Source organism: Odontesthes bonariensis, chromosome 4 (genome assembly GCF_027942865.1).
Source record: "Odontesthes bonariensis isolate fOdoBon6 chromosome 4, fOdoBon6.hap1, whole genome shotgun sequence".
Classification (NCBI taxonomy): Eukaryota; Metazoa; Chordata; class Actinopteri; order Atheriniformes; family Atherinopsidae; genus Odontesthes; species Odontesthes bonariensis.
Genome location: NC_134509.1, coordinates 35065672 through 35089157, shown reverse-complemented (window position 1 = coordinate 35089157; position 23486 = coordinate 35065672). Strand labels below are relative to the sequence as shown.

Sequence of the window (23486 nt, the reverse complement as noted above, 5' to 3'; positions counted from 1 at the left end):
AAAGCCGAAAAGGTTTTTCTCCATGCTTAAGCTTACTAAACAGAGTGTTGCACTACAGTAGCAGTGTTATCAACCAGAGAAAAGCATCCATTTTTCTTTACAGGACACCATCCCAGCTGTGTCTGATAAGCCGTGTTGAAAGTCATACGTATACGTTATAAGTCTGACCTGGTCAGATCATCAACTTTGAATGAGAACTATGGTACTTTTTCCACAATAGCCGCATTCGGAAAGAGCAGTTCTAAAAACGCAGTTCTAAGAACAGTCCACCTCGAATTTCGTTCTAATAGCTGCCCTTCCCCAGGGGAACTGTTTCATTTTGCATTCGCACATAGTCGGGACCTTGATAGGGACTGATGCGACGCAACCGTCTGCGACACTGACGTGTTACTTTAGCGCCACACTCAACAAAACAAAGCAGCCTCAGAGAAGGAGCTAAAATGGTTACAGGAACTGAGGGCCGTGGTCCCCAGTTCCTGTATGTCCGAATGTGGGAAAAAACGTCCCCGTTTCTGAAAAGGTTATAGGAACTGCAAAAGGTTCCTACATTGGGAATGCGCCTAATGTTTCAAAATGACAAACATTTTCAGTTGCTGTTTGATTAATGGAAGCAAGTGCGTGTCTGAATGGAACTCTGGTTAGAGTCCTACAAACGTTTACAACTGTCGTCTTTACTTTAAGAAAAGCTCACCTTTCGTGGAGTCCTCTGAAAGCAGGAAGGGAAAGAATACAGATTAAGAATCATCTGTGATATCCAGAGCAAATGTGAAAAATGCGATGTTTTGGAAAAACTCATGTCACAAACCATTTTACCATTTACTGTGACTATGCAGCAAAGAAGCAGTGCATATATATATATATATATATATATATATATATATAAAAAAATATATAAAAGCAGAAGTTTTGTCAATTTGCTGATCTGGAGCATTCAGGTGTTCAACAGTGCAAAGAAGGAAAGGTATAAGCAATAATCTTAGAGAAGCAATTGTTGCTACCCATCTGGGAAGGGTTATAAGGCATTTCCATCAAATCCAAAGTCAATTATTCTACAGTAAGATTATTAATTCAAGACGGGAGCCTGGGCATGCAGACTCCCGGCATTGAAAACTGGCTCTTGGGACGTGGAATGTCAACTTACTGGTGGAGAAAGAGCCTGAGCTGGTATGCAAGGTGGAGTGGTACCAACTAGATATAGTTGGGCTCACGTTAACACACAGCACGGGGTATCAGTTACTGGAGTACGGAGGTACCGGAGTCGCTTTTTCCGAGATATTAGGTCCAGCAAAGCTAGAGCTGTGTCCACATTCTTGGCACGAAATCGAACTCGTTTACAGTGCGTGTTTGACTCTTTCTTTCAACTGAATTTATACATGTATTTGTACCTAAAACCAAGAGAACAAAGCTGGGTATGCAAGACTTTAACTGCATAGATAGATGTCTCACCTGTTCCCAGAGGGTTTCTGCCACCCGGTCAATGATTCCTCCAACTTCACGAAACTCTCCAGAGTATTTGACATATGCCCAAATGCAAAGCGCCGTCAGAGATACTCCCATCACAAGATTACAGAGCATGGCCACAGACCTGATGCCCACAAAGCCAGTGACAAACGACACCACATACATGACAAACATGACTGCAAAGAGAGTGGCGGGTGTCCGTGCGGCGTAGAAGATGTTTTTGCCATCGTTGTGCTTGCTGAAGTTTGCATAGGCCTCGTCAAGCTCGGCCTCCAGCTGCTCCTGATAGCGCCGGCAGAAAGCCTCACCGCCCATCTTCTTAACAGTGCAGAAATGTTGCACTGATGACTGCCTTAGCCCAGTGTGACGGCGCTCCAGCTCTGCTGGAGAGATATAGGGTTTGTCTCCACCACAAATCTGAGACCAGGATACAAAACATTATGTAAATACATTTTCAGCAAACAAAACCTAGATCTCTGATATCTAGTGGAGCACTATGAATTACCTGCTCCATGCTTTTGATGTATAGGTCTTTGGCTCCTGCTACAGCTGCTAAGTTATTTGCTTCAGCTGTTGCCTTGGTAAAAAAAAAAAAAAAAAAAAAAAAAGAAAAAAGACAACATTTTCAACATTTGAGATATGATGCAAAACTTCCTTTTAACCTAAATATGAGAAAAAAAATATATATAAATAAAACTATTGGAAAATAAATTTTGTTTTCAAATACATTCTCCCCCCCTTGTGCTCCGTGTCCAAATGTATGAGAAAAAGTGCCTTTAGCGCCCTTACCTGCCTTTTCACTTGGTGAAACTAAGATATTTGTGTTACGTTGGCATTAAGCATATGTATGAATTTTAATACAGACATTTGAAATCGTTTCCCTCACCGCTTGCGATTCAGACTCGGGTCCTCTGACTTTTAGCTTTAGCCAGCATCATACCAGATCTCGTTCATAAAACTGACATTTGAACTGTAGCAAACAAATGTAAACCTTTTTCCAACTATGTTGCTATCTAAAAAAAACAAAAACAAACAAACTGCATCCTCAGATTCAACTTGCCCTCACAACCAAACACATTTTTTGGAGACCATCCAAACCAAAAACAAAGTACCATACTCTGAAAAATTTCACTGGTTTCTTGCGGTGCAATAACTTGTTCTTTCGAAACGCTTGTGGTGTATAACATGCACACTTTGGCGACCATGAGCATGCACTGCCTGGAGAATTTGACCATGAAATAAAACCTTGCCTTTCACTCACTAGGGCAGGTTAGTAAAAACAAATGTAGAAAAAGAAGTCTTGCAAGTGATAAGTCTGAGACCAATAGATAAAAAGAATTCTTTCTGTACGAATACTAAAACGTGTATACCTCCATCTGCTCTGGTTGATACTTAAAGGGACACTATGTAATATATATTAAGTCATTTATTAGCTCAAATCAACATCTTCATTCATAAATTAGTCCTCATTGGTGTAAAATTATCTGTCAAAAATTTCAAATATCCTCCTGAGTGAAGAATAACTTGTCTGTATCTACATAGAACGGGCAAGCTCTATGGAGGCTGCCATGTCCTTCAGGTCTATGAAAAACGACGAAGTGCTGAGAGGGACATAAAGCACTTCGAATCGCGTTTTCCCCATTTTGACGTCACGTTTGTACGCAGGTAAAAACAGAGCCAGTCTACGCCATTAGACATTCTCTGGTATAAACCAGCCTGAACGGCCTGCACTTTTGTTTGCAATGGAAGACCACAGTTATGCCACGCCACAGGAGAAGGGATCCTCGTCGCCAAAAAAGCAAATTGAAAAGGCAACGTGAGCTTCTTGAATCTTGACACATATCGCATACATACATACATACATACATACATATCAAAATGCGAGGCGCTAGAGAGCAAATTCATTCGACTTTGCAAAATAAAATTGCACCACTAGATGGGGGAAGAAATTACATAGTGTCCCTTTAAGGTGATAATACTTCACTACAACACTGCAGATAAGCCAGAAAAACATTGTTAAGGATGCCATGGGCCCTTTAAAGGGAACATTATATGGGGGAAAACAAACAAACAAACAAACAAACAAACAAAAAAAAAAAACCTTCAAATTTCACTTTTTTCCGCTCACTCTTAAGAGCAACTGCTTGGGTGTCTGAAGCCACCAGTGAGTGTAACACCCCCCCAAAAAAACTAAAGAAAACCTTGGCATTTTTAGGGCCCCTTCATAGTAAAGTTCCTCATGCACTGTGATTGTTATTATCATTTTTTTTTAAATTTGAAATTTTCACCACTTGTCAAGTACGCTCCACCTCATCTGCAAAGCCTCGACTTCGAGTCCTTCCTGCTCGCATCCACCCTGCTAGATGGATGAAGCCAGCTTCTGGTGGAAACGTTTTGTGGTCAGCTGTACTGAATAGCATGCATCTCAGATCTACTCCCAGCCTCAGGGTATAGAAGAGCCCAGTTGATAAACTATATTTGAGGGCAATGTTCCAGCAAAAGTTAGCTAAATATTGTGTATGTACAGAAACCACTTTAGACCAGTTTAATAACTTTGTCTATTTGAATGCTGGACGGAAGAAACTGAGCTACAAAGAGGGATTGGTTCAATCTCTCAGCGTCTGAACTTCATTTGAGGGAAATGTAAGTATCTGAAAAATAATTCTACAGAGTTTATGAATGAATAATTTAATAATTTTTATTTTATTAAATGGGGCGACAAACTAATAAGAATCTGAAAAGCAATTTCTCAAGCTTCTAAGGAAGATGGTGGCCTACCACTACTTAACTTTAAGCAATACTAGTGGACTGCTAATGTGCAAAACTTCTGCATAAAATGGGTTACGCAACTCCAAACTTCCCTGGTTACACCTGGAAATAAGAGCTTCACAGTATTCATTGTGTTCCGTCCTATGCTCACTACTCTCCCTCTCTTTGCAGTCCATGGGAATAAAATATCTTCCTTGCCCTTCCCAAAAAATTTTTTTTTAAAAAGGAGGCAACCCAGAGAGGACGTTGGTCAGAACGGCCAAAGCATATTGACAACATCGCTTAAAAATCATATCTTTAAACCTTTATGGTCGTTCAGAACTTGGCACAATAATAGGTTTTGACGAGTACAAAAGAGCTATACAGCAATGGTATTTTCCTGATCCTTTGCAAACAGTTTTCTAAATACCACTTGCCAAACTACACCTCTTTCTCTTCTTCCAGATAAGAGATTTTGTAAAAAAAAAAAAAAGAAGGGAAAAGGTGATTATTACAAATAGGGCTGTATACAGAAAAATCTTTTAGTTTGAAATGTTGGCTGAATTGTGTCCATATCCTAAGAGTAGAAGATACCACAGGGCTAGAAGTGATATTTTCAGGTCCGTCATTTTATTCAAAGCTAGAGTCCAACGTTTCCTGCTTTTCCAGCAGACTCAGGACTTGAGAAGATTCTGCGTAACCCTATGCATTTAAGGAGGCATATCGCAAACATCTCAAATATAATTACCTCTCTTCAGGAAACGTCATTAGATGGGCTTAGAACGGCATGGTCTGAAGAACTTGGCTCTGAAATTCCTGGATACTTCTGGGAACGTGCTCAGGATAGAATTAACGGAACATCATCCTGTGCCCGGCTTAGCCTGATACAGTTCAAAGTCTTTCATAGAATTTACTACACTAAATCGAAACTCTCAAGAATTTACAACGACATTGATGACAGGTGTGAGCGTTGCAATTCTGCTCCAGCAAATATGACCCATATGTTTTGGAATTGCCCTAAGTTAACTGAATTTTGGCAATCCATCTGTAAAATACTAAATGACGCATTTAACACCAAAGTCAAACCGTCTGCAGATATGGCCATCTTTGGAGTGTTGGTTGATGAGCACATGCTACCCATTGATAAGATGAACACGTTTCCCTTTGCTTCTTTGATAGCCCGTAGAAATTTAGTTTTACATTGGAAATCCCCTGAACCACCCAAAGTGTCTGTCTGGCTCACTGAATTAATGTTTTTTTTTTTTAAAAATTAGAGAAAATTAAATACTTTTCTAGAGGCTCAACAAGACAATTTTACAAGATGTGGGACCCTCTAATTGAATACTTTAAAAATCTTAAGGCCCTTCCATAAGCCTACGACGCCCTGAGATAAGATATATATTTGACCTTGCCTAATTATTGACATGTACATGAATATGTAATGCCCCCATTGTCTGTCATTATTATTGTTTATTTATTTTTTCCTCTCAATTTTGTCATCACTGTATGGACACTTTAATTCTTACTAGCATTACTACTATCATTATTACTGTTATTTCCTTTTATTTATTTATTTAATTTATTGCATTGTTCATTTATTTAACTTTGCTATCTATGCTTATGAGTTGTTGTTTTTTTTCTTTACAGAAGTATATGGGTGTTGTGGGTGGGTGGGTTCTGTACTGTTAAAAAGAAAACAAAACCAATTCAAGATATTGTATTTAAATTAACCTTACTTTGTGCTTTCTTGAATAAAAAATAAATAAATATATAAATAAATAAATAAATAACTCTCTCTAAATGCCCTCTTTCTTTCTTTTTTGCAAATTCCAGCACAGAATTCACTACACTAAAGCTAAATTAGCCAGGCTTTTCCTTACAGTAGGTGATCCCAGTGGAAAGCATAGCAGCTACAGTATCAGTCCAGCAACAAGCTGACAGAAGAGCTTTGGAGAACTGAACTGACCTGCAACATAGACTTGGGGTGGGGAAGTTCTTCTCCCTGGTAGATCTTCATGTAGGCCTGAGAACAGAACATAAAAATAACCAAAAGATGAAGAGGAGACACTGCACTCCAAGCAGTCAGAAAAATAAATAACAAAGATGGCAATAATAAAAACAAGTTTGACAATAATGGAACATTGTGAAAAAGTAAATCAATTAAAGAAACAAAAGTTTTAAATCGGCATATGAAGCAAAACATTTCATTTCCAACTTCACAATCACAGACAGATGGCACAAAACTCAAATTTGTCCATGACAATGCAGTTCAAAGCTTTATTGTTAGGTTAAAAAAATAAATAAATAAAAAAAAATAAAATGTATATGATCCACAGCAAAATTGTCTTGAACCATTTGAGAATTCTGCAATCTAACACAGGGGTCGGCAACCTTTAAACACTCAAAGAGCCATTTGGAACCGGTTTCCACGGAAAAGAAAACATTGAGAGCCAAAAATACTTTTTGACATCTAAAGTGAAGATATTGTTTTTTTTACCTTTACATTTTGTATTTGCAAAGTATTTATGTTTTGCTTGCAAAGTCCATGAAGTGCTACAGAGAAAATTAAATTGTATTTATGTAATGAACACATTTTGAACTCTAAAAAAAAAAAAAAAAAAAAAAAAAAAAAAAAACACACACCGACTTGAAGGTCTCTTTCAAATTAATTCAAAAGCTGAACTTACAACTTGCAAATGAATCCGCCCCGGCATCATTAAATGTTCCATTTTCTTCAGATACTTTTATTTTATTACATTTCTCCATACTTTGCCTGCCTGGGGTTGGCGAGTGTGACTCATATTCTATTACAAAAAAAAAAAATAATAATAATAATAATAAATCATTTATTTTAATATTTCAAGATCACAATAATCTTCCAATTTAGAACTACAATAAAATAAAAATAAAAAGTTAAAAAAATAAATAAAATACACTTCAATTGGATACTTTAATTTATTTTCCCAAGCAACACAGAGCTGCAGCATAAGGATGAAAGAGCCGCATGCGGCTCTGAAGCTGTGGCTTGCCGACCCCTGATGTAGCAGAAAGGTGTGATTCTTAAAAAGTCAGTGTACCGAGTATAAAACGTACTTTGAAGTAGTGCAGCAGGTCTCTGCAGGTGAGTTTTACTCCTCCAATTTCTTTTTCCACCAGATTTTCAGGTGACAGAAGTGCTGGGATGAGGTTAACCAGCACCTTCTTGAACTCTACATCGATATCTGAGATAATAACATAATCAGAAAATGTCAATGCTTAAACAAGGTTTATAATGCTTCAACAAATGCTGCTGGAAGCCTGTTTGAAATCAGCATTAGGCTGCTATGCCAGGTTTCTTAGTGACAGCAGTCTGCAAGTGTTTTGGGCAGATTATGTGGAATAACAGCCATGTTTAACATGAGTTTTGTCTTCATCCAATTTGTGAAGAGAGCTTTGGAAACATGGCTTCATAGATAAACTAGATGGTGGGGAGTATCACCTTATAATCAGAGAAGGTAGTTACAGTCACTTGTGTCACTGCACCCCCTGACCAATGTGGCTGTCGTTAGAGTCCTTATCACCTCGGAATTGTCTACCTGCCTGAAAGGGTGAGTTTCGGTCATACGACCCTCTGCTTATAAGCTACTACTCCCCACCATCTAGTTTAGAACTGAAGAAGCCTTTTGGATGAGAGGTGAAACGTCTTCAAGATCCAAAAAGAAGTCCAGTTGCCCTTATAGCCTCGTTTCCACTATGCAGTCCGGCATGGTCGGTTCGGAACGGTACGGGTCGTTTTGGGGTCAGCTTGCGTTCCCACTGTACAAAGGGGACCCTCAGGGGTGGGCGGAGTGCGTGCCGAAGCGTAAATAACAAATAACATCCATAATTTCGAACCACCTCCAAGCTTCTTCAGCTTAATGGCTTCACTGGCTCGGGGTCTGGTTCAAACCACTCTGCCATTTTTGCGGCAATCGGCTGGAAAACTTTTTCGTTTCGCACAGCGCCATCGAGCGTCCGCTGCACAGCCTCCTCACCAACACCTGAGAGCAGAGCCTGGAGCCGGTCCTGTGTGCTAGGTACCCCAAGCAGAAGGGTTACAGACATGGTAACGGTACGGATCAGTACGCTTTCGCGGTAATGGAAAAACTGAAATAAGCAAACCGTTCCGACCCAACCCGTACCGGACTGCATAGTGGAAATACGCCATATGACTACCATGGCCTGGATGACTGAGAATCCTCATCAACATGTACATCAAAATCAATTAAAGTTCCAAATGTTCATTTGGGACTGCAGTACAATATTTACAGCTTTGTTCCAATGATATCTCCTCATATTTTCTGTTCAACCAAAACGTGCAGTTATACATTTTAATAATAATAATAATAATAATAATAATAATTTGAAGAAAAAGAAAAAAGTTGATTCACAATAATGTTGATGATTCACTTGGCGAGCATGAGCAGAAAATTATGCTCGACACCTGGGAGCAACAGGTGAGCAATTAAACTGGGAGTGGCACTGGGAGTAGAGTCTGGAGGAGATACCATGAGAAGGTCCACCACACATTTCACTGCTACAGTGTTCTGTGGAATATTACGCAAAGGAAAGACATCTGCAAAGACCGGAGAGGCAACCGATAAGAGAAGACACTTCACGCCGTTTGTACAGAAGATCGCTGTTCTTTAGTGTAGCACTGTGACGGTGATCACAACTTTCCATTTCTTTGTATGCTCGCCAAATTAAACCACATTTGTGTTGGATTAATGTAATTGTTTGAATTACCTGTTACATGTGCATGGCGAGAGAGAGAGGGTGTATGCTTATTTGAATGGTAATTGGGTGTATTGCTTAAGAGTAATGGTAACAAATGAATATTGGGCAAGTTAAAAGGTGCCATAAGTATGTGTGTGAAATGCATTCACAGTGTTATTTATACTAGAGGTTGTATTTTTCTACTAAAATTTAATAACTTCTTGGCTATTTAATTTAGACATTTCTACTTTACCGTTTGTGTGCAGTAGTTCATGTGTACTTTTTTTGTTCCCATTTAAAGGTTTTGCACCCGACTGTAAAATAGTAATTTCTATGCCTTTTCAAACTGTCCTACTTGTTGAAGTCTAAATAATAAAAAGGAGAGGAAAAAAGAAACGACTGCCAAGTCATTTGAGTGAAGTCTAGTTCAGAAGACCTCCAACTATTTTTCAAGTTGAGGAAATTGCAAAACGGAGAACAACTTGACAGTTGCTGACTTGACAGTCGTTTCTCTGGTGGAGTTACTGCTGTTTTTTTCTGTGAGTATTTTACCTCTGAGCCGGCCGTCAAAGTGTGGGTTGGTGGCCACCTTAAGGCCAGGGTGTGGGAGCAGGAAGCAGCTGATGTTGGAGAAGCAGGAATGGATGTGTTTCCGGACATTTTGCAGTTCCTCATGCTGGTTCTGTTTCACCTGAACATTTTAACAGCAGGCACAATAGCTAGTGTCAGACTAATTACAGTGAAAACATGTTTAATTCACCTTTAAAGTTTTTGAAGAATACATGTTCCTCACTTCAGAACTAGGTTTGCAGTTTGCACCTGCTGTGAGTCTGTGTGCTAAAAGAAAAGCCTCAGTTGTGAAACTCACCTGCAGTCGTTTCTCCAGGAAGCTCTGTCCCCCGTCCAGACCGTATGGATGTTCGTAGGGGTAACTCCAGTCTCTGATCAAAAACATCAGTGTCTGAAAAGAGAAATACATTGAGATTGTTGATCTCAGGATTAACATGACCACCCCCCCACCCTTTAATGTGCATGTATGTGTACACAGCAAACCTGAAAAGGTTTCTCATAGACTTCCTCCATGGCAAGCCTTCCATATTCTGTGAAGAGCTGAGGAGAGGAAACAACCACTCAGCTTAAACTCAAAACACTTCAGTGATAACAGCTCTATCCATGCAGGAACAGATGAGTGAATGTGTCTTACAGTAACGTAACAGTATCTGGCCCATGAAAGCTGTTCCATTTGCAACTCTAAACACAGTTTAAAAGCTGTAGGAAATTCATTTTCTGTGGAATAAAAAAGTCCAAAGAAATAAAGTCCTTCACTGCTTTATAACACATTAACACAGTAGAGTGATTGTGTCACTCAATATGCACTTTCATTGCAGTTTATTCTGCAATTTATTTTTAGACATTTTTATAGTCTGAGCAAAGCAGTTATTAATAACAACAACACTTATGATATTATTATTATTAATGAAAGACCCCCAGTCCTGCGACCCGTCCAACCAGCCCGCTCAACAGGGTGGGGGTGGGTCTCACTCTTACCTGCATTTAAAACTTGAGAGCCCTGAGCTCGCGATCAGAGCGGTTACCACTCCTAAAGGTAAACATGGCTGAGGTGAAACGCGCCAAGACCTACCATTTTCTCTCAGAATGGGAAGAAGATTATTTTTTTTGTTTATTCTCATTTAAAGCCAGTGTGTTTGATTTGCAATGCAACGGTGGCCTTGGCAAAGAAAGGGAATCTGGTGCGGGATTTGAAAACGGTACACGGGAGCTACAAGAGATTTCCCTGCAAAAACGCCTTTACGCGCCACAAAAGTGCGGGATTTGAAAGCACAGCTTGCAGCACTGCAGTCAGTCTTCACCAAACGGAAGACCCAGGATAAGGCCGCAACTATTGCTTCCTATCGAGTCAGTCACGTCCTTGCTAAACACAAGAAGCCATTCAAAGACGGTGAAATTGGGAAGTAAGCCTTTCTTGAGGCAGCGGATATGCCTTTTTGACGACTTTAGAAATAAAAACAGAGATCGTGAAGGCTATTAAAGAAGTGCAACTCTGCTGCCATACTACCACAGGGCGAAGTGAGGGAATGGCTGTGGAGGAGCAACTGAGGAAGGATATTGGTGAGCGAGTGCTTTTCACTCCAATTTGACGAGTCGACTGATATGGTGGATGTGGCACAATTGTGTGTTTTCATCAGGATGGTTTTTGAAGACAAGAGCACCAAGGAAGAGCTACTCACCATTTTGCCATTAAAAGGACACACCAGAGGTGAGGATATTTTCAATGCCTTCATGGGATTTGTTAGCGAGACAAAATTGCCGCTCTTCAAGCTGATCTCCATCACAACTCGCCTGCTATGTTGGGCCACACCAGTGGGTTCATCGCACTGTGCAAAGACGGTGAATCTTTCCCGGATTTCCAGAATTATCATTGTATAATTCACCATAAAGCGTTGTGTGGAAAGATTTTAAATATGAAAGAAGTGATGATATTGCAATGAAGATTGTGTGTTCAGTTTGTGCCAGGAGTCTGCAGAGAAGGCTTTTCTGTGCTCACTTTGAGGAGAATGATGCTGAGCACACAGACCTGATGCTTCACATGGATGTTAGGTCGTTAAGCAGAGGTAAATTTTTGGCCAGATTTACGGAGCTGCTGCCTGAAATCAAGGACTTGCTGAGACTTTCAAAACATGTGGATTACCATACAAAGCTAGAGGAGCACCAGTGGCTTTTAGATTTATCTTTCCTCACTGATCTCACTGGTGAGCTCAATGAATTAAATTTAGAGCTGCAGGGTAGGGGTAAAGATGTTGTCAACATGATGAGTTCAGTAAACAAGTTTAAAAGCCAGTTAGAGCTGATGTCAAACAGGTTGGTAACCTGCGCAGCTTTGCTCACATGCAAGCAGAACTACAACGTCAAGGTAAAGGTGTGACACTGCTTGACAGTGCAGGTTATGAGGAGCATGTTCAGAGCATCTCGTCAGAGTTTGAGAGGCATTTTACTGACTTTGCATCCATTGAGCCTGTAGCCAGTTATATGCGTTATCCATTTGGTGCAAGAATTGATGTTGATGACATTGCAGCCAAATTCAAATTACTTTGACCTGGAAAGCTCCACTCTTGAGGATGCGATTCTGACATTGCAAAATGACATTGAGATCAAAAGCCAGATCAACATCCGCTCAACCTGGAGAGCATGTAGTGTTCTGGAAACTACTGGTGGAGGAGAAGTATCCCAATCTCAGAAGATGTGCTTTGAACCTGGCAGCTCTTTTTGGATCAACTTATTTGTGCGAGTCTGCTTTCTCGCACATGAAAATCATCAAGTCCAAGTACAGATCAACAGTGACTGATGACCACCTAGCAGCCTGCCTACGCCTTGCATCCAGCTCCTACACTCCTGACTACGAGAAGCGAGCCTCCTTCTCCCAGTGCCAGGTCTCCCACTAAGTGATTTCCAGCTGCTCTATGTTCCTTTAATTGCCCAAATAATAAATACATTTTTTTTAATTGAATTGAATTTTTTCAAACTCAGATCTACCTGTTTGGTATCTGGTTTATTTTTCTGTTTGGTTCATATTAAGGTTATTTTGGTTAGTTACTGCAGGCTGGAAATGATGTGTGTGAGTTTGTGTTGTTGACACTGGACTGATAGATCTCGGGAGGTTGGCTACTTGAAAAGTAGATCTTGGGTCAGAGCCGGAGGGCGGGCAAACGACAGTCCACTTCCACCGCAATTTAAAGGCGACAAACTGGGATTTATCCAGGGTACAGCAAGCCAGTGTCACCGCCAGTTCAGTATCAAGGCTAAATACATTTTTTTTTATATATATTATATATTTAGTTCATGAACATCGAAAGATAAAAAACAAACAAAAAAAAAAACATTGTTTTTGTTGCAGTGCCTTTTCATCCATTTCTTTTCCCAAATTTGCAGTTATTGGCAACAGCTCGAGATAAACATGGGCAGGATAAAAAAATAAAATGCATTTTTTAAAAAAACAAAACAAAACATAAATAAAGGTTTAAAAAAAATGCTTCTTTTGTTTGGTTTCAGTAACACTTTTTGTTGTAGTATATTTCATTTAAACAAATAATCAATATTACTGATGAGAACAACTACAGACCTGGAGGTGCTGGAGGTCATCTTCCTGGACGTTCTGCGATAGATTGTACACCTTAAAACAAAACCAATAGATTAACCAGTGCCATGAAAGTCAGACCTTTGTTAATCTACATCCTTCCCCAAAAAAAAAAAAAAAAAAAAAAAAAAAAACAGAACTTCAATCCAGATGGATGGAAAGATGAAAATTAAATTTGCCACAACAATGTCAAAGCTATGTAGGACGTATAATATCAGGCTGAACTAATCAGTTTTCAACTCCTTTAAAGGAGAAGTACAAAAACAATTCTCTTTACTTGTAGGAAAGGGCGTCTCACTCACCTGGACAGAGCTGGTCATGGTGCTCAGGGCAAACAGTGTAGCACAATCTTTGATTGTGGATTGGCTGTCAAATGCACCTTGTGTGTCAATTAGTAAAACTGCTACCTGGAAAGGAAGATTTATAAAAAAAAAAAAAAAGAAAGCCCAGGTTCAGTTAGGCAAATCTTACTACAACATGCTTGTAGTGTGCACTTAGGAGGGCTTACCCTAAGTGCATGCAACATATCTACGTACAATAACGTCTTTAAAAAGAGACACTTAAAAAGGGTGCTGGGAGCCTTATTGTCAGATGGATAACGCACCTTGCTACCGTCTGGTTTCTCCACCACAAACACTTCACTCCAAGCTAGGATGCCTGTGGTTTCCCTCTCACAGCCACCCCGCCAAGTGAAGCCGGTAAGAGGCTCCTCTTCACCACCAATCCATGAGTCGTACGACTGGAACATGGACAATCAGAAAGCTTATTACACCGTCAATGTTAATTACATACTGCTCTCAAAAACCAAATGATCTGTTAATGTCTCCTTAATAAATTTTATATATATATATATATATATATATATATATATATTCTCCTAGCATCTTTCAACTATATTACCATGAAACTTGAATTGTATTATCCCAAGCACATAATGTCAAGCTACAGAGCCCACTTGGGCTCACCTGGATTCACAGAACAGGAGAAGGACCTCCAATTGAAACTAGGGCTGTTGTCAAATGATTTACAAAAATATATATATATATATATATACATACATATATATAAATAAAAAAAGGCGAAAAATCAAAATGCCACCCCAAAACTATAACTTCAGGATATTTACACTGCCACAGCATCAAATGCAAGTGAATCAAATAAAAAATGTCAATTACTTCACAACCCAAACCTTTGTTTAAACAAACATTTCATAGTTTTAGCTTCTTCAGAGTATATTTTGCTGCTTTTGTTTCCCAAAGTCATTAGAAATCTAGTGAAATGTATATATTGAAATGCTGGCTGGCATCAATATGGGCCACAGGTAATTAGGTTAGTGGTAGGGTTCAGATTTCAGTTCGGTATTCAATAGTTATTTTGTTTGCTTTACAGTTTAATGGTTCAACTGAAAGTCTGAAGCAAAAAAGTGTAAGCAGCAAATAACAGTATCCATTTTATTTCAACAAAGCTTTATACTGACAGATGTTTCATATGCTTGTAGGTTGACTGTACAGTTTGTGTACGTCTAGTTTTAGTTATATGGCCACAGGATTCTGACAAGCCCGTTACGATAAGTGCATTGCATTTTATTTAGTAGTGCATCTTTATGTTAGATGTGTGGCAGTCTTATTATGGTTACATCCACCTACATAAAAACTGCATTTAAAAACAGCTTAACGTCCATTACCGGCACTTAACATGTGTCTGAACTTACAAGTACAGTTTGAACACAACTGAGAGTGCCTTTGTGTTTGTTGTGAGGACTAAATACATATTCATATTTGATAGTACTTTACTTTTTCTCCTCAAATTGGTATTTTGTGTGCACGCCTTTACCAATCATGAATTGCACACAGTCTATGGAACCGTTTCATAGCAGGTTTGATGATGCTCAAGCAACATCATTTTAATGCAAAAAGGTTCTATGCTCAGAGCTATGAGCCTCAGGCTACAAGCACACACAGATACAATGATGGATCAAGATCCAGATAGACCAATAGAATAAATGTGTCAAATATGAAAACAAAAAATGTAATGTTGTCGATCAAATATTTTGGAAATTGAAAATAACACGAAGTCATTTTCCCCAATTCCCCTTTTCAAATACGTGTAACAGTTGTCACCAGCAGCTTTACTATGACCTTGTATTTTGGACTGGGTTTATTCGATACATAAAAGTAGGCCCATATGGGTGGAATAATGGGGAGTGAGTTTTGGAGGCCGAGGGACAGAGCCATCATTGTGCCAACTTCAAATCCTCTTTACAGCATGATGAAACCTCGATTAACGTGGACAAAGATTCATTCACAGATCAACAGATACTTAGTTTTCTCTCAAGGCCCTCACCATAAATGGATTCATCTCCTGCTGAAGGTTTTGATATCAAAAGATGACATGAAGTTAAGAGGAACAATAACCCAGCCAAATGAGTTCCAGTAAAACCAAAACTGAAACACACTACAAATAAACTAACTTAAGGAGTCAGTCCATATCTTGTAGTTTTAATGATTCTAAAATCCCCTCCACAACAATTTTAATCCCATCTTAACTGTGCTTCACACACCAACAGTTCAGAGTGTACCTGTTTGTACATGTAGCGCAGCATGAAGTCCAGAAGAAAGGACTTGCCCTTGCGGAAAGCTCCGGCCACTGAGACAACGACCACATGAAGATCCTGCACATCCTCCTGTAGCAGCAGCCACTCGAGTGCCGCTTCCTGCAGTGAAAACGAGTGCTCCTCCTCGTTCGCCACCACAATCTGTACCGGCCTGGCAACACCCACCTCCTCCAGCAAGACGTTATCATCATTTTTGCATCTCATCTTGGATGTTTCAGATTTAAACCCATGGCCTCCTGAAAGAATGATAAATGGTTCAAATCAGACCACACCCATCAAGCAGTACAGGACACAGGGGGCAATTCAATGATGGGATAACATGACCATTTGGATGACTAGGGCTATTGCAATTAATCAAATCTCAGCTACTACTTTATTCACTCACTCCAAATTATCGCAGCTTAATATAATCCCGACCACAGCTGTATAATCTTCCTCATTCATCTGTTTAACAACAGCTGGCAGAAACTGACTCAAATGTTATACCGGAGTTTTCAACAGTACATGCTTTATTCTTATTCTCAGCTTTGCGGACTTCATCATTGTGGTTAAAGGTAGCAAAGCACCAGGGCTTGTGTCACTCCGATACACAAGCTTATTTTTTATGGCCACAAGATCAGAAATTTGTGTCAGATCCTGCAGGACTCTTGGGATACCAATCCCAGTGCACGAGAGTGCACACAAAGAAGAAAATAAACAGAAAATGGAGCACAACATGGAAGCTTATGTCGAGGAGAGACAGAAGGGTTTCCGTTATCCAATTCAATTCAGATTATTTATAAAGCGCCAAATACCAACAAATGTCATCTCAAGGCACTTAAATAGTATAGTCCAATTCAAGCCAATTGGAGTTCAATTCAATGTAATCATAATTCATTTCAAAATAATCCAATTCATTCATATATAGAGCCAATTCAAAAACAATTTCCTCGCTAGGGAAACCAACAGATTGCACCAAAACTTGACTTTAGTCCAAACTCCCATCCTGAGGCGACTGTGGAAAGGAACGACTCCCTTTTAACAGGAAGAAACCTCTGGCAGAACCAGACTCAGGAAGGGTGGCCATTCGCCTCGAACAGCTGGGGTTTGAGAAGACAGAAAAGAGGGGGGGAAAAAAACACTGTAACACTATTCAAAGGATACCTGTTGGAACAGGGAAACACGAGTTAATGACCACAATAGTCAAAGTCAAATTTATTTGTATAGCACATTCATGCACGTAATTTGCACGGGGGTTACGGGGGTCATGACCCCCTCAAAAATCAGATTCAGCTAATTTAACCCCCTCAATATCATCAAATCAAATTATCAAAAAATATCATAAAATTATCAAATATTCTGAATGAATAGCTTTTGTTTGTTTTCTTTATTCATTCATTTAATTTCAAGATAGTATCATGTTTTAAATAATCTGTAATGTACTACGCTATTGCTATTGCTAAGATAACTGCATCCAAAGTTGGCATGGTTCTCCTGTCACGATAATGCTAGAAGAGGAGAAAATCACCTTTTTAAGCGGCGTTGACAACTGGAATGACTGCTAATGTGTTGAATTTTCACCGGGCTTAACAGTCAAAACGTATGTTTTTCCGTGAAATTTGTTCACAATATGAAACTGTCAAATTATGCGAAAACATTAAATTCAACATTTTAACCCGGAAGTTTGTTTACCGTGGATTTTGTCAAAATAGCATCGAGCGCAAAGCAACTGATTTCGCCTTGCAGGGTCACATATTTGATATATTCGCTAGAAGTGTCTAATGGAAAACGGCTACCGTTAATGACGGTGCATGTGAGTAGGCTTGCTCTTGGGAAACATTGAAACAACATTATTATAATTAATATTATTAATTTATAGCAATCTTAATGTGATAGTAAGTGGGCAAAATGTGTTTAAAATGCTTTCCAACTTTTTGGTGAGGGAACACATTCTCCAAAACTGATTAGGATATACCACCTCTCTCAAACCATTTGAACATTAAGCTTAACTGAGTTTTTATTAGAGAGATATTTGCGTAAGACAGCCTATCAGCGTTGAGATTCTGGACGACAGTGACGTGAAGACAGATGGACAGGCGCTCCGCAGCTGAAATGGAGTCTTGTTTGGGTCAGTGACATCACCGCCTTCTCCAGGAGTTGCATGACGGCCACTTCCAGCGGTATTTCAGGCTCACCAGGACCCAGTTTGATGACCTGCTCAGGAGGATCAGTGCCGTGATCTCTCGGCAGGACACCTACAGGCGCTCCGCAGCTGAAATGGTGTGCCTGTAGTTGGTGTCCCTTTCAGGTAGACAGTATTCAGCCGGTATTGCCGGATTGAGCTTTCCAAACTGATGCATATACATCACCATGTGTGTGTGGGAGTAAGTGTTTTTTGAGAATCTGATCTTAATCTACGGTGGAGTTCCACACAACGCAGAAAGTTCGTGGACACCATCCGTGTCGACAAAAGAAAGGTGGCGGTTGATCTAACGGCTAACCGAAGCTAGCCGGTAAGCGGTGGAAGCTAACTGTAAGCCGGTAAGCAGTGGAAGTCTGGAAGCTAACTCGTAAATAATGGCTGGGAATTTGCATTGGAGACTAAATAAATAAAATAAAAAGTGAAATTGAAAGAGAATGGGACCCAGAAAGACTCAAGCTTCAGAGGATCTTGATGACATTAAGAAATCCCTGGATTTTCTCTCGGAGGAAGTGACAGCTATACGGCTGCGTCAAAACAGCATTTTGGACTTAGTGAAAGAAGTGAAGTCGTTGAGACTTCTTAATGAGGAAAAGGATAAACGGATCGCTGCATTGGAGAACCGAGTGGCCGATTTGGAACAATACAGTAAGATAAATGATGTGATCATCACTGGACTTAGAGTTAAGCCCTGTTCGTATGCCAGCGCAGTGGCTGCACCTAGTACTGTTGGTGAACCATCGGTTGGAGTGCTTGACTCCACAGAGAAACAGGTGGCTTCTTTCCTCCGGAACAAGGGGATAGAGCTGGACTGTGACACTATGGAAGCATGCCTCCCGCTTCCGAGAAGAGGAAAAGAAGATAAACATGCCATCATCATGAGATTCACAAAGAGGAAATACAAGTTTGCTCTGTTAAAACAAGGCAGATTGCTGAAAGGATCTGACGTATTTATTAATGAGCACTTGACCAAGAAGAATGCTGATATCGCCAGAAAGGCTCGGTTTCTGAGAAAACAAGGAAAGATCCAATCAACATGGACAACAAATTGTAAGGTTTTTGTCAAACTTAATGGAACTCCAGAGGAGGCAAAGGTTCTGGTTGTTCGGGACATCGCTGAACTGGATAAGTACAACTGAATGTTTTACCTGGGATCTCAGGTGATTGCACATGACACTCAATCACCATGTCTCAGTTAAACAACACGTTGTCCTCATCATCTATGGACACAACATTAACACCTCTAACTAACACTGATTACCTGGAACTGAAAACTTTTGACTACACTGAATATAAGAGCCAAGACAAGGAAAAGGATTTGGACCCAGAAAACAACTTTTTCTATAACATTGGGAATAACTGTTGCTACTACTCGACTCAACAATATAATATAACAGTTAATGCAGACAATAAGTTCTCAATAATACATTTCAACAGCAGAAGCTTATATGCGAACTTTAACCACATCAAGGACTGTCTAAGCCAATTTAAACAACCTTTTAGTCTCATCACTATCTCTGAAACCTGGCTTACTTCTAACAAGGGAGCCGATTTTGAATTAGATGGTTATAAATTTAGTTATATTAATAGAGAAGGAAAGATTGGTGGAGGAGTACCTGTATATGTGGACAGCAGCTTTAGATATAAGCCAATTGAAAACATGACTAACGTGGTTAAAGATCATTTTGAGTGTTTAACAGTTGAAATATATATGGAAAAAAATAAAAATGTAATTGTTAGCTGTATATATAGGGCTCCTGGTTCTAACATGAACCTCTTCACAGAATGGTTTGAGAAAACATATACAGCTATAATTTCAAAGAACTACTTTATTTGTGGGGACTTTAATATTGATCTGCTGAATGTCAACAATCACAAATTGACTGAAGAGTTTATTAATACTACATGTAGTCTGAGCCTTTTCCCTCAAATTACGAGACCTAGCAGAATCACAGCCAATAGAGCTACATTAATAGATAACATATTTACAAATTTAATAGACAACACAATAAGTGGATTGTTAGTTCATGACATCAGTGATCATTTACCTGTTTTTGTTGTTTGTGATATCTGCCACATGAAAGTTAAGACTAAAAATAATCCAATTATTAAAAGATTAAGGACGGAAAAATCTATAAATGCATTTAAAGATGAATTATCTAAACAAAACTGGGAGTTAGTATTAAAAGAAAATGACATGGATAAAGCATATGATAATTTTCTGAATATTTTTAAATCATGAGAAAAATTGTCCGAATGTAGAGTTTATTTCTGCAAATAAATATTCTGAAACTCCATGGATCACAAAGGGATTGCAAAATGCCTGTAAAAAAAAGAATAAGTTATATAGAGACTTCATAAGGCATAGATCAACTGGGGCAGAAAATAAATACAAGAAATATAAGAACAAATTAACTGCTGTCTTAAGAATTAAGAATAGCAAAACAAGATTATTATAGTAAACAGTTGGATAGAAATAAAAATAATATTAAAGGTATCTGGAATATTTTAAACAGTGTTATTAGAAAAAACTCCAAACATGTTAGTTATCCACAACACTTTACAAACAATGGAGATAAACATTTAAATAACATGGAAGAGATAGTTCATAATTTTAATAAATACTTTGTAAGTGTGGGCCCTAAATTGGCTGAGAAAATCCCGCAGCCCACAGGACATGAAATACTAAATGATGTATTAGTTAGAAATCCAGATTCCATGTTTCTCACAGCAGTGGAGGAAAATGAGATCATAGATATAGTAAATAAAAGGTCAACTGACTATGATGGCATTGACATGATAATAATTAAGAAGGTGATTGTGGAAATTATTCAACCGCTAACATACATCTGTAACCTGTCAATTCGAACAGGAATATTTCCACAAAAAATGAAAATTGCAAAAGTCATCCCACTACATAAATCTGGGAATAGACATGATTTCACAAATTACAGGCCTGTTTCATTACTTCCACAATTTTCCAAAATTGTGGAAAAAATATTTGTTGTTAGATTAGAAAGATTTATTAGTAAACATCATCTACTGACTGAAAATCAGTATGGATTTAGGCCACAAAGATCCACAGCGATGGCAGTTCTGCATTTAATAGAAGAAGTGACCAGTGCATTAGATAAAAAGAAATATGCTGTTGGGGTATTTATTGATTTAAAAAAAGCATTTGATACAATTGATCATGACATACTCCTCAGAAAACTTGAGGGTTATGGTCTAAGAGGAGTAGTGTTGCATTGGATGAAAAGTTATCTCAGCAATAGGCAACAATTTGTGCAGTTGGGTGATTTCCAATCCTCATGCTTGGACATTGTTTGTGGTGTTCCCCAGGGCTCAGTATTGGGGCCAAAATTGTTTATTTTGTATATAAATGATATATGTAAGGTCTCCAAGAGACTTAACTTTGTATTATTTGCTGATGACACAAACATCTTTGGTACGGGTGAAAATTTACGACAGCTGTTGCTTGAAATGAATCTAGAGTTATGTAAACTGAAAGAGTGGTTTAATATTAACAAATTGTCGCTAAATTTAGATAAAACCAAGTTTATGTTATTCGGTAAGTGTAAAGAGAAGAGTGATTTACAAATAAAAATTGATAATATGACTGTGGAGAGAGTGACTGAAATCCGGTTTTTGGGAGTATTGATTCAAAATAAGATCTGTTGGAAACCTCATATAAAATATGTCCAATCTAAAATTGTAAGAAGTATTGCAGTTCTTTCTAATGCTAGAAAATATCTAAACTCCTCTTCCCTATATATTCTGTACTGTTCACTTATCTTACCATATCTAAGTTACTGTGTGGAAGTTTGGGGGAACACTTACAGAACGTCACTTCAACCATTATGCACATTACAGAAAAGAGCCATTCGTTTAGTTCACAAGGCTGATTTTTATTGTCATACCCACAATCTATTCATCCATTCTTATTTACTGAAACTCACTGATTTGGTAGAGTTTCAAACTGCACATATTATGTATAAAGTCAGAAACAAAACATTGCCAGAAAATATTCAAAAATTATTTTCTGATAGAGTGGGGGGGATATGACTATAGAGAAAACCTCAACTTCAGAACTTTGAAGGCTCGAACAACAATGAAAAGAATGTGCATTTCTGGTGTTGGTGTGAAGATCTGGAATAAACTCTCTAAAGAGCTGAAGCAAAGTCCAAGCATGAGATATTTTAAGAAAGGCCTCAAAATGGTTATTATTCAAAGGTATAAGGAAGAACAAGGGGGATGATCCTGGCTGGGAATTAAAACTCTATGTATGATTTCAGCAAGTGTGTGCAGGTCTGGGCATGTGTGGGTAAATGTATATAGGTCTGTAAATAGTTGTGTATTATTTTTGTATATAAGCAGATGGGTGTGTATATGGGTGTATGTATGTATGTATATGTGTGTATAGGTGTATGTATATGTGGATGTGTATATATGTATATGTGTGTGTATGTAGTACTTTCATCTCTCTGAGGAAATATAACTATAATTATTATTTCATGTTGTCAGAAAGGATATTGGAAACTGAAAATAATGTGATAAATTACTACTGGAAAAGGGGTATGATTATATAAGTTATACTTCATCATACTCCTTTTCAGACTTATAATCACCGATGTGATGTGTCTTCAAGAAATTTATTTATAATTTATTATGTACTTTGTGTTTGCTTTGCACTGACCGGTGAAATGTTTTGTCTGAAATAAATTACTATCATCATCATCAACACTCGCGCGAGTAACGCGGTGCGAATGTGAACGCCCTGTTAGAAGGAGAGAGAGGAGGACGCGACAGAGGGTCAGGTGACCAAAGTCAGGGAGAGAGAGCACAGAGACAGGCAGCGCAGGAGGCACAGATGACCAGGTAAGAGACCTAAAACAAGAATTGCCTTAGAGGAAATGGCAGGGACTAACTCTCCCACTGCAAATGGTCTATTTCAGCAGTTTATTGGAGGCAGTACTGTACTTGGTCTTGTGATGGCACAAGCAGTTATTGGAGAGCTAGAGTGTCTCAACAGGTCTCTTCAGAGAAGGACAGAGACTGTTTCTGGTATGCAGGCTGCTGTTTGTAAGGTTCAGTCTACTCTCAATGGCAAAAGGAGTGATGAGGCCTTCCAACACCTTTTTGAGAGGGCATCTACAGTTGGGAATTCTTTGGACTTAGAACCCATAACAATGCCAAGAGTTCGACAACCACCCAAGCGCTATAGTGGCGAATCAAGTGGTTTCAGTCCTAAAACTCCTATGGAATACTACAGAGTTGAGTTTTATAAGGTACTTGACATTCACACTCAGTTCACAGAACGTTTCCAGCCGGGTGGTCTTCTTACCCTACAAAAGCTGGAGAACACCTTGCTTTCTGGAAATATTGATCTGGTGGTTTATGACTACCCAGAAATTAATGCCCAGCTGCTGGAAATCCAGCTACCGATGTTCAAACATAATTACATGTACAGTACCTGTGGAGAGGCTACAAACATTCTCAAAGATTTGCCAATAGAGGTGCGAGGCTTATTTACTGAAGTTGAAACTCTGATCAGATTACTCCTTGTGGTACCAGTCTCGTCCTCTGAGGCAGAGAGG

The 23486-nt window shown here is 38.9% G+C and overlaps 1 protein-coding gene across 2 annotated transcripts in view; it reads right to left on the bottom strand.

Moving 5' to 3' along the window:
- LOC142379029 (atlastin-2-like) overlaps positions 1-23486 on the bottom strand; it is a 34176-nt gene that overhangs the window by 2804 nt on the left and 7886 nt on the right. Inside the window, exons 2-13 of one of the 2 annotated variants that reach the window (XM_075464095.1) lie at positions 15675-15946; positions 13701-13835; positions 13399-13503; positions 13082-13132; positions 9997-10053; positions 9812-9904; positions 9496-9634; positions 7303-7430; positions 6176-6232; positions 1967-2038; positions 1447-1878; positions 692-706 (exon numbers count right to left, since the gene is read on the bottom strand). In XM_075464095.1, the coding sequence (XP_075320210.1) occupies positions 692-706; positions 1447-1878; positions 1967-2038; positions 6176-6232; positions 7303-7430; positions 9496-9634; positions 9812-9904; positions 9997-10053; positions 13082-13132; positions 13399-13503; positions 13701-13835; positions 15675-15946 (1556 nt within the window). The remainder of the gene's footprint in view (positions 1-691; positions 707-1446; positions 1879-1966; positions 2039-6175; positions 6233-7302; positions 7431-9495; positions 9635-9811; positions 9905-9996; positions 10054-13081; positions 13133-13398; positions 13504-13700; positions 13836-15674; positions 15947-23486) is intronic. The other variant, XM_075464096.1, reaches the window with a different exon arrangement.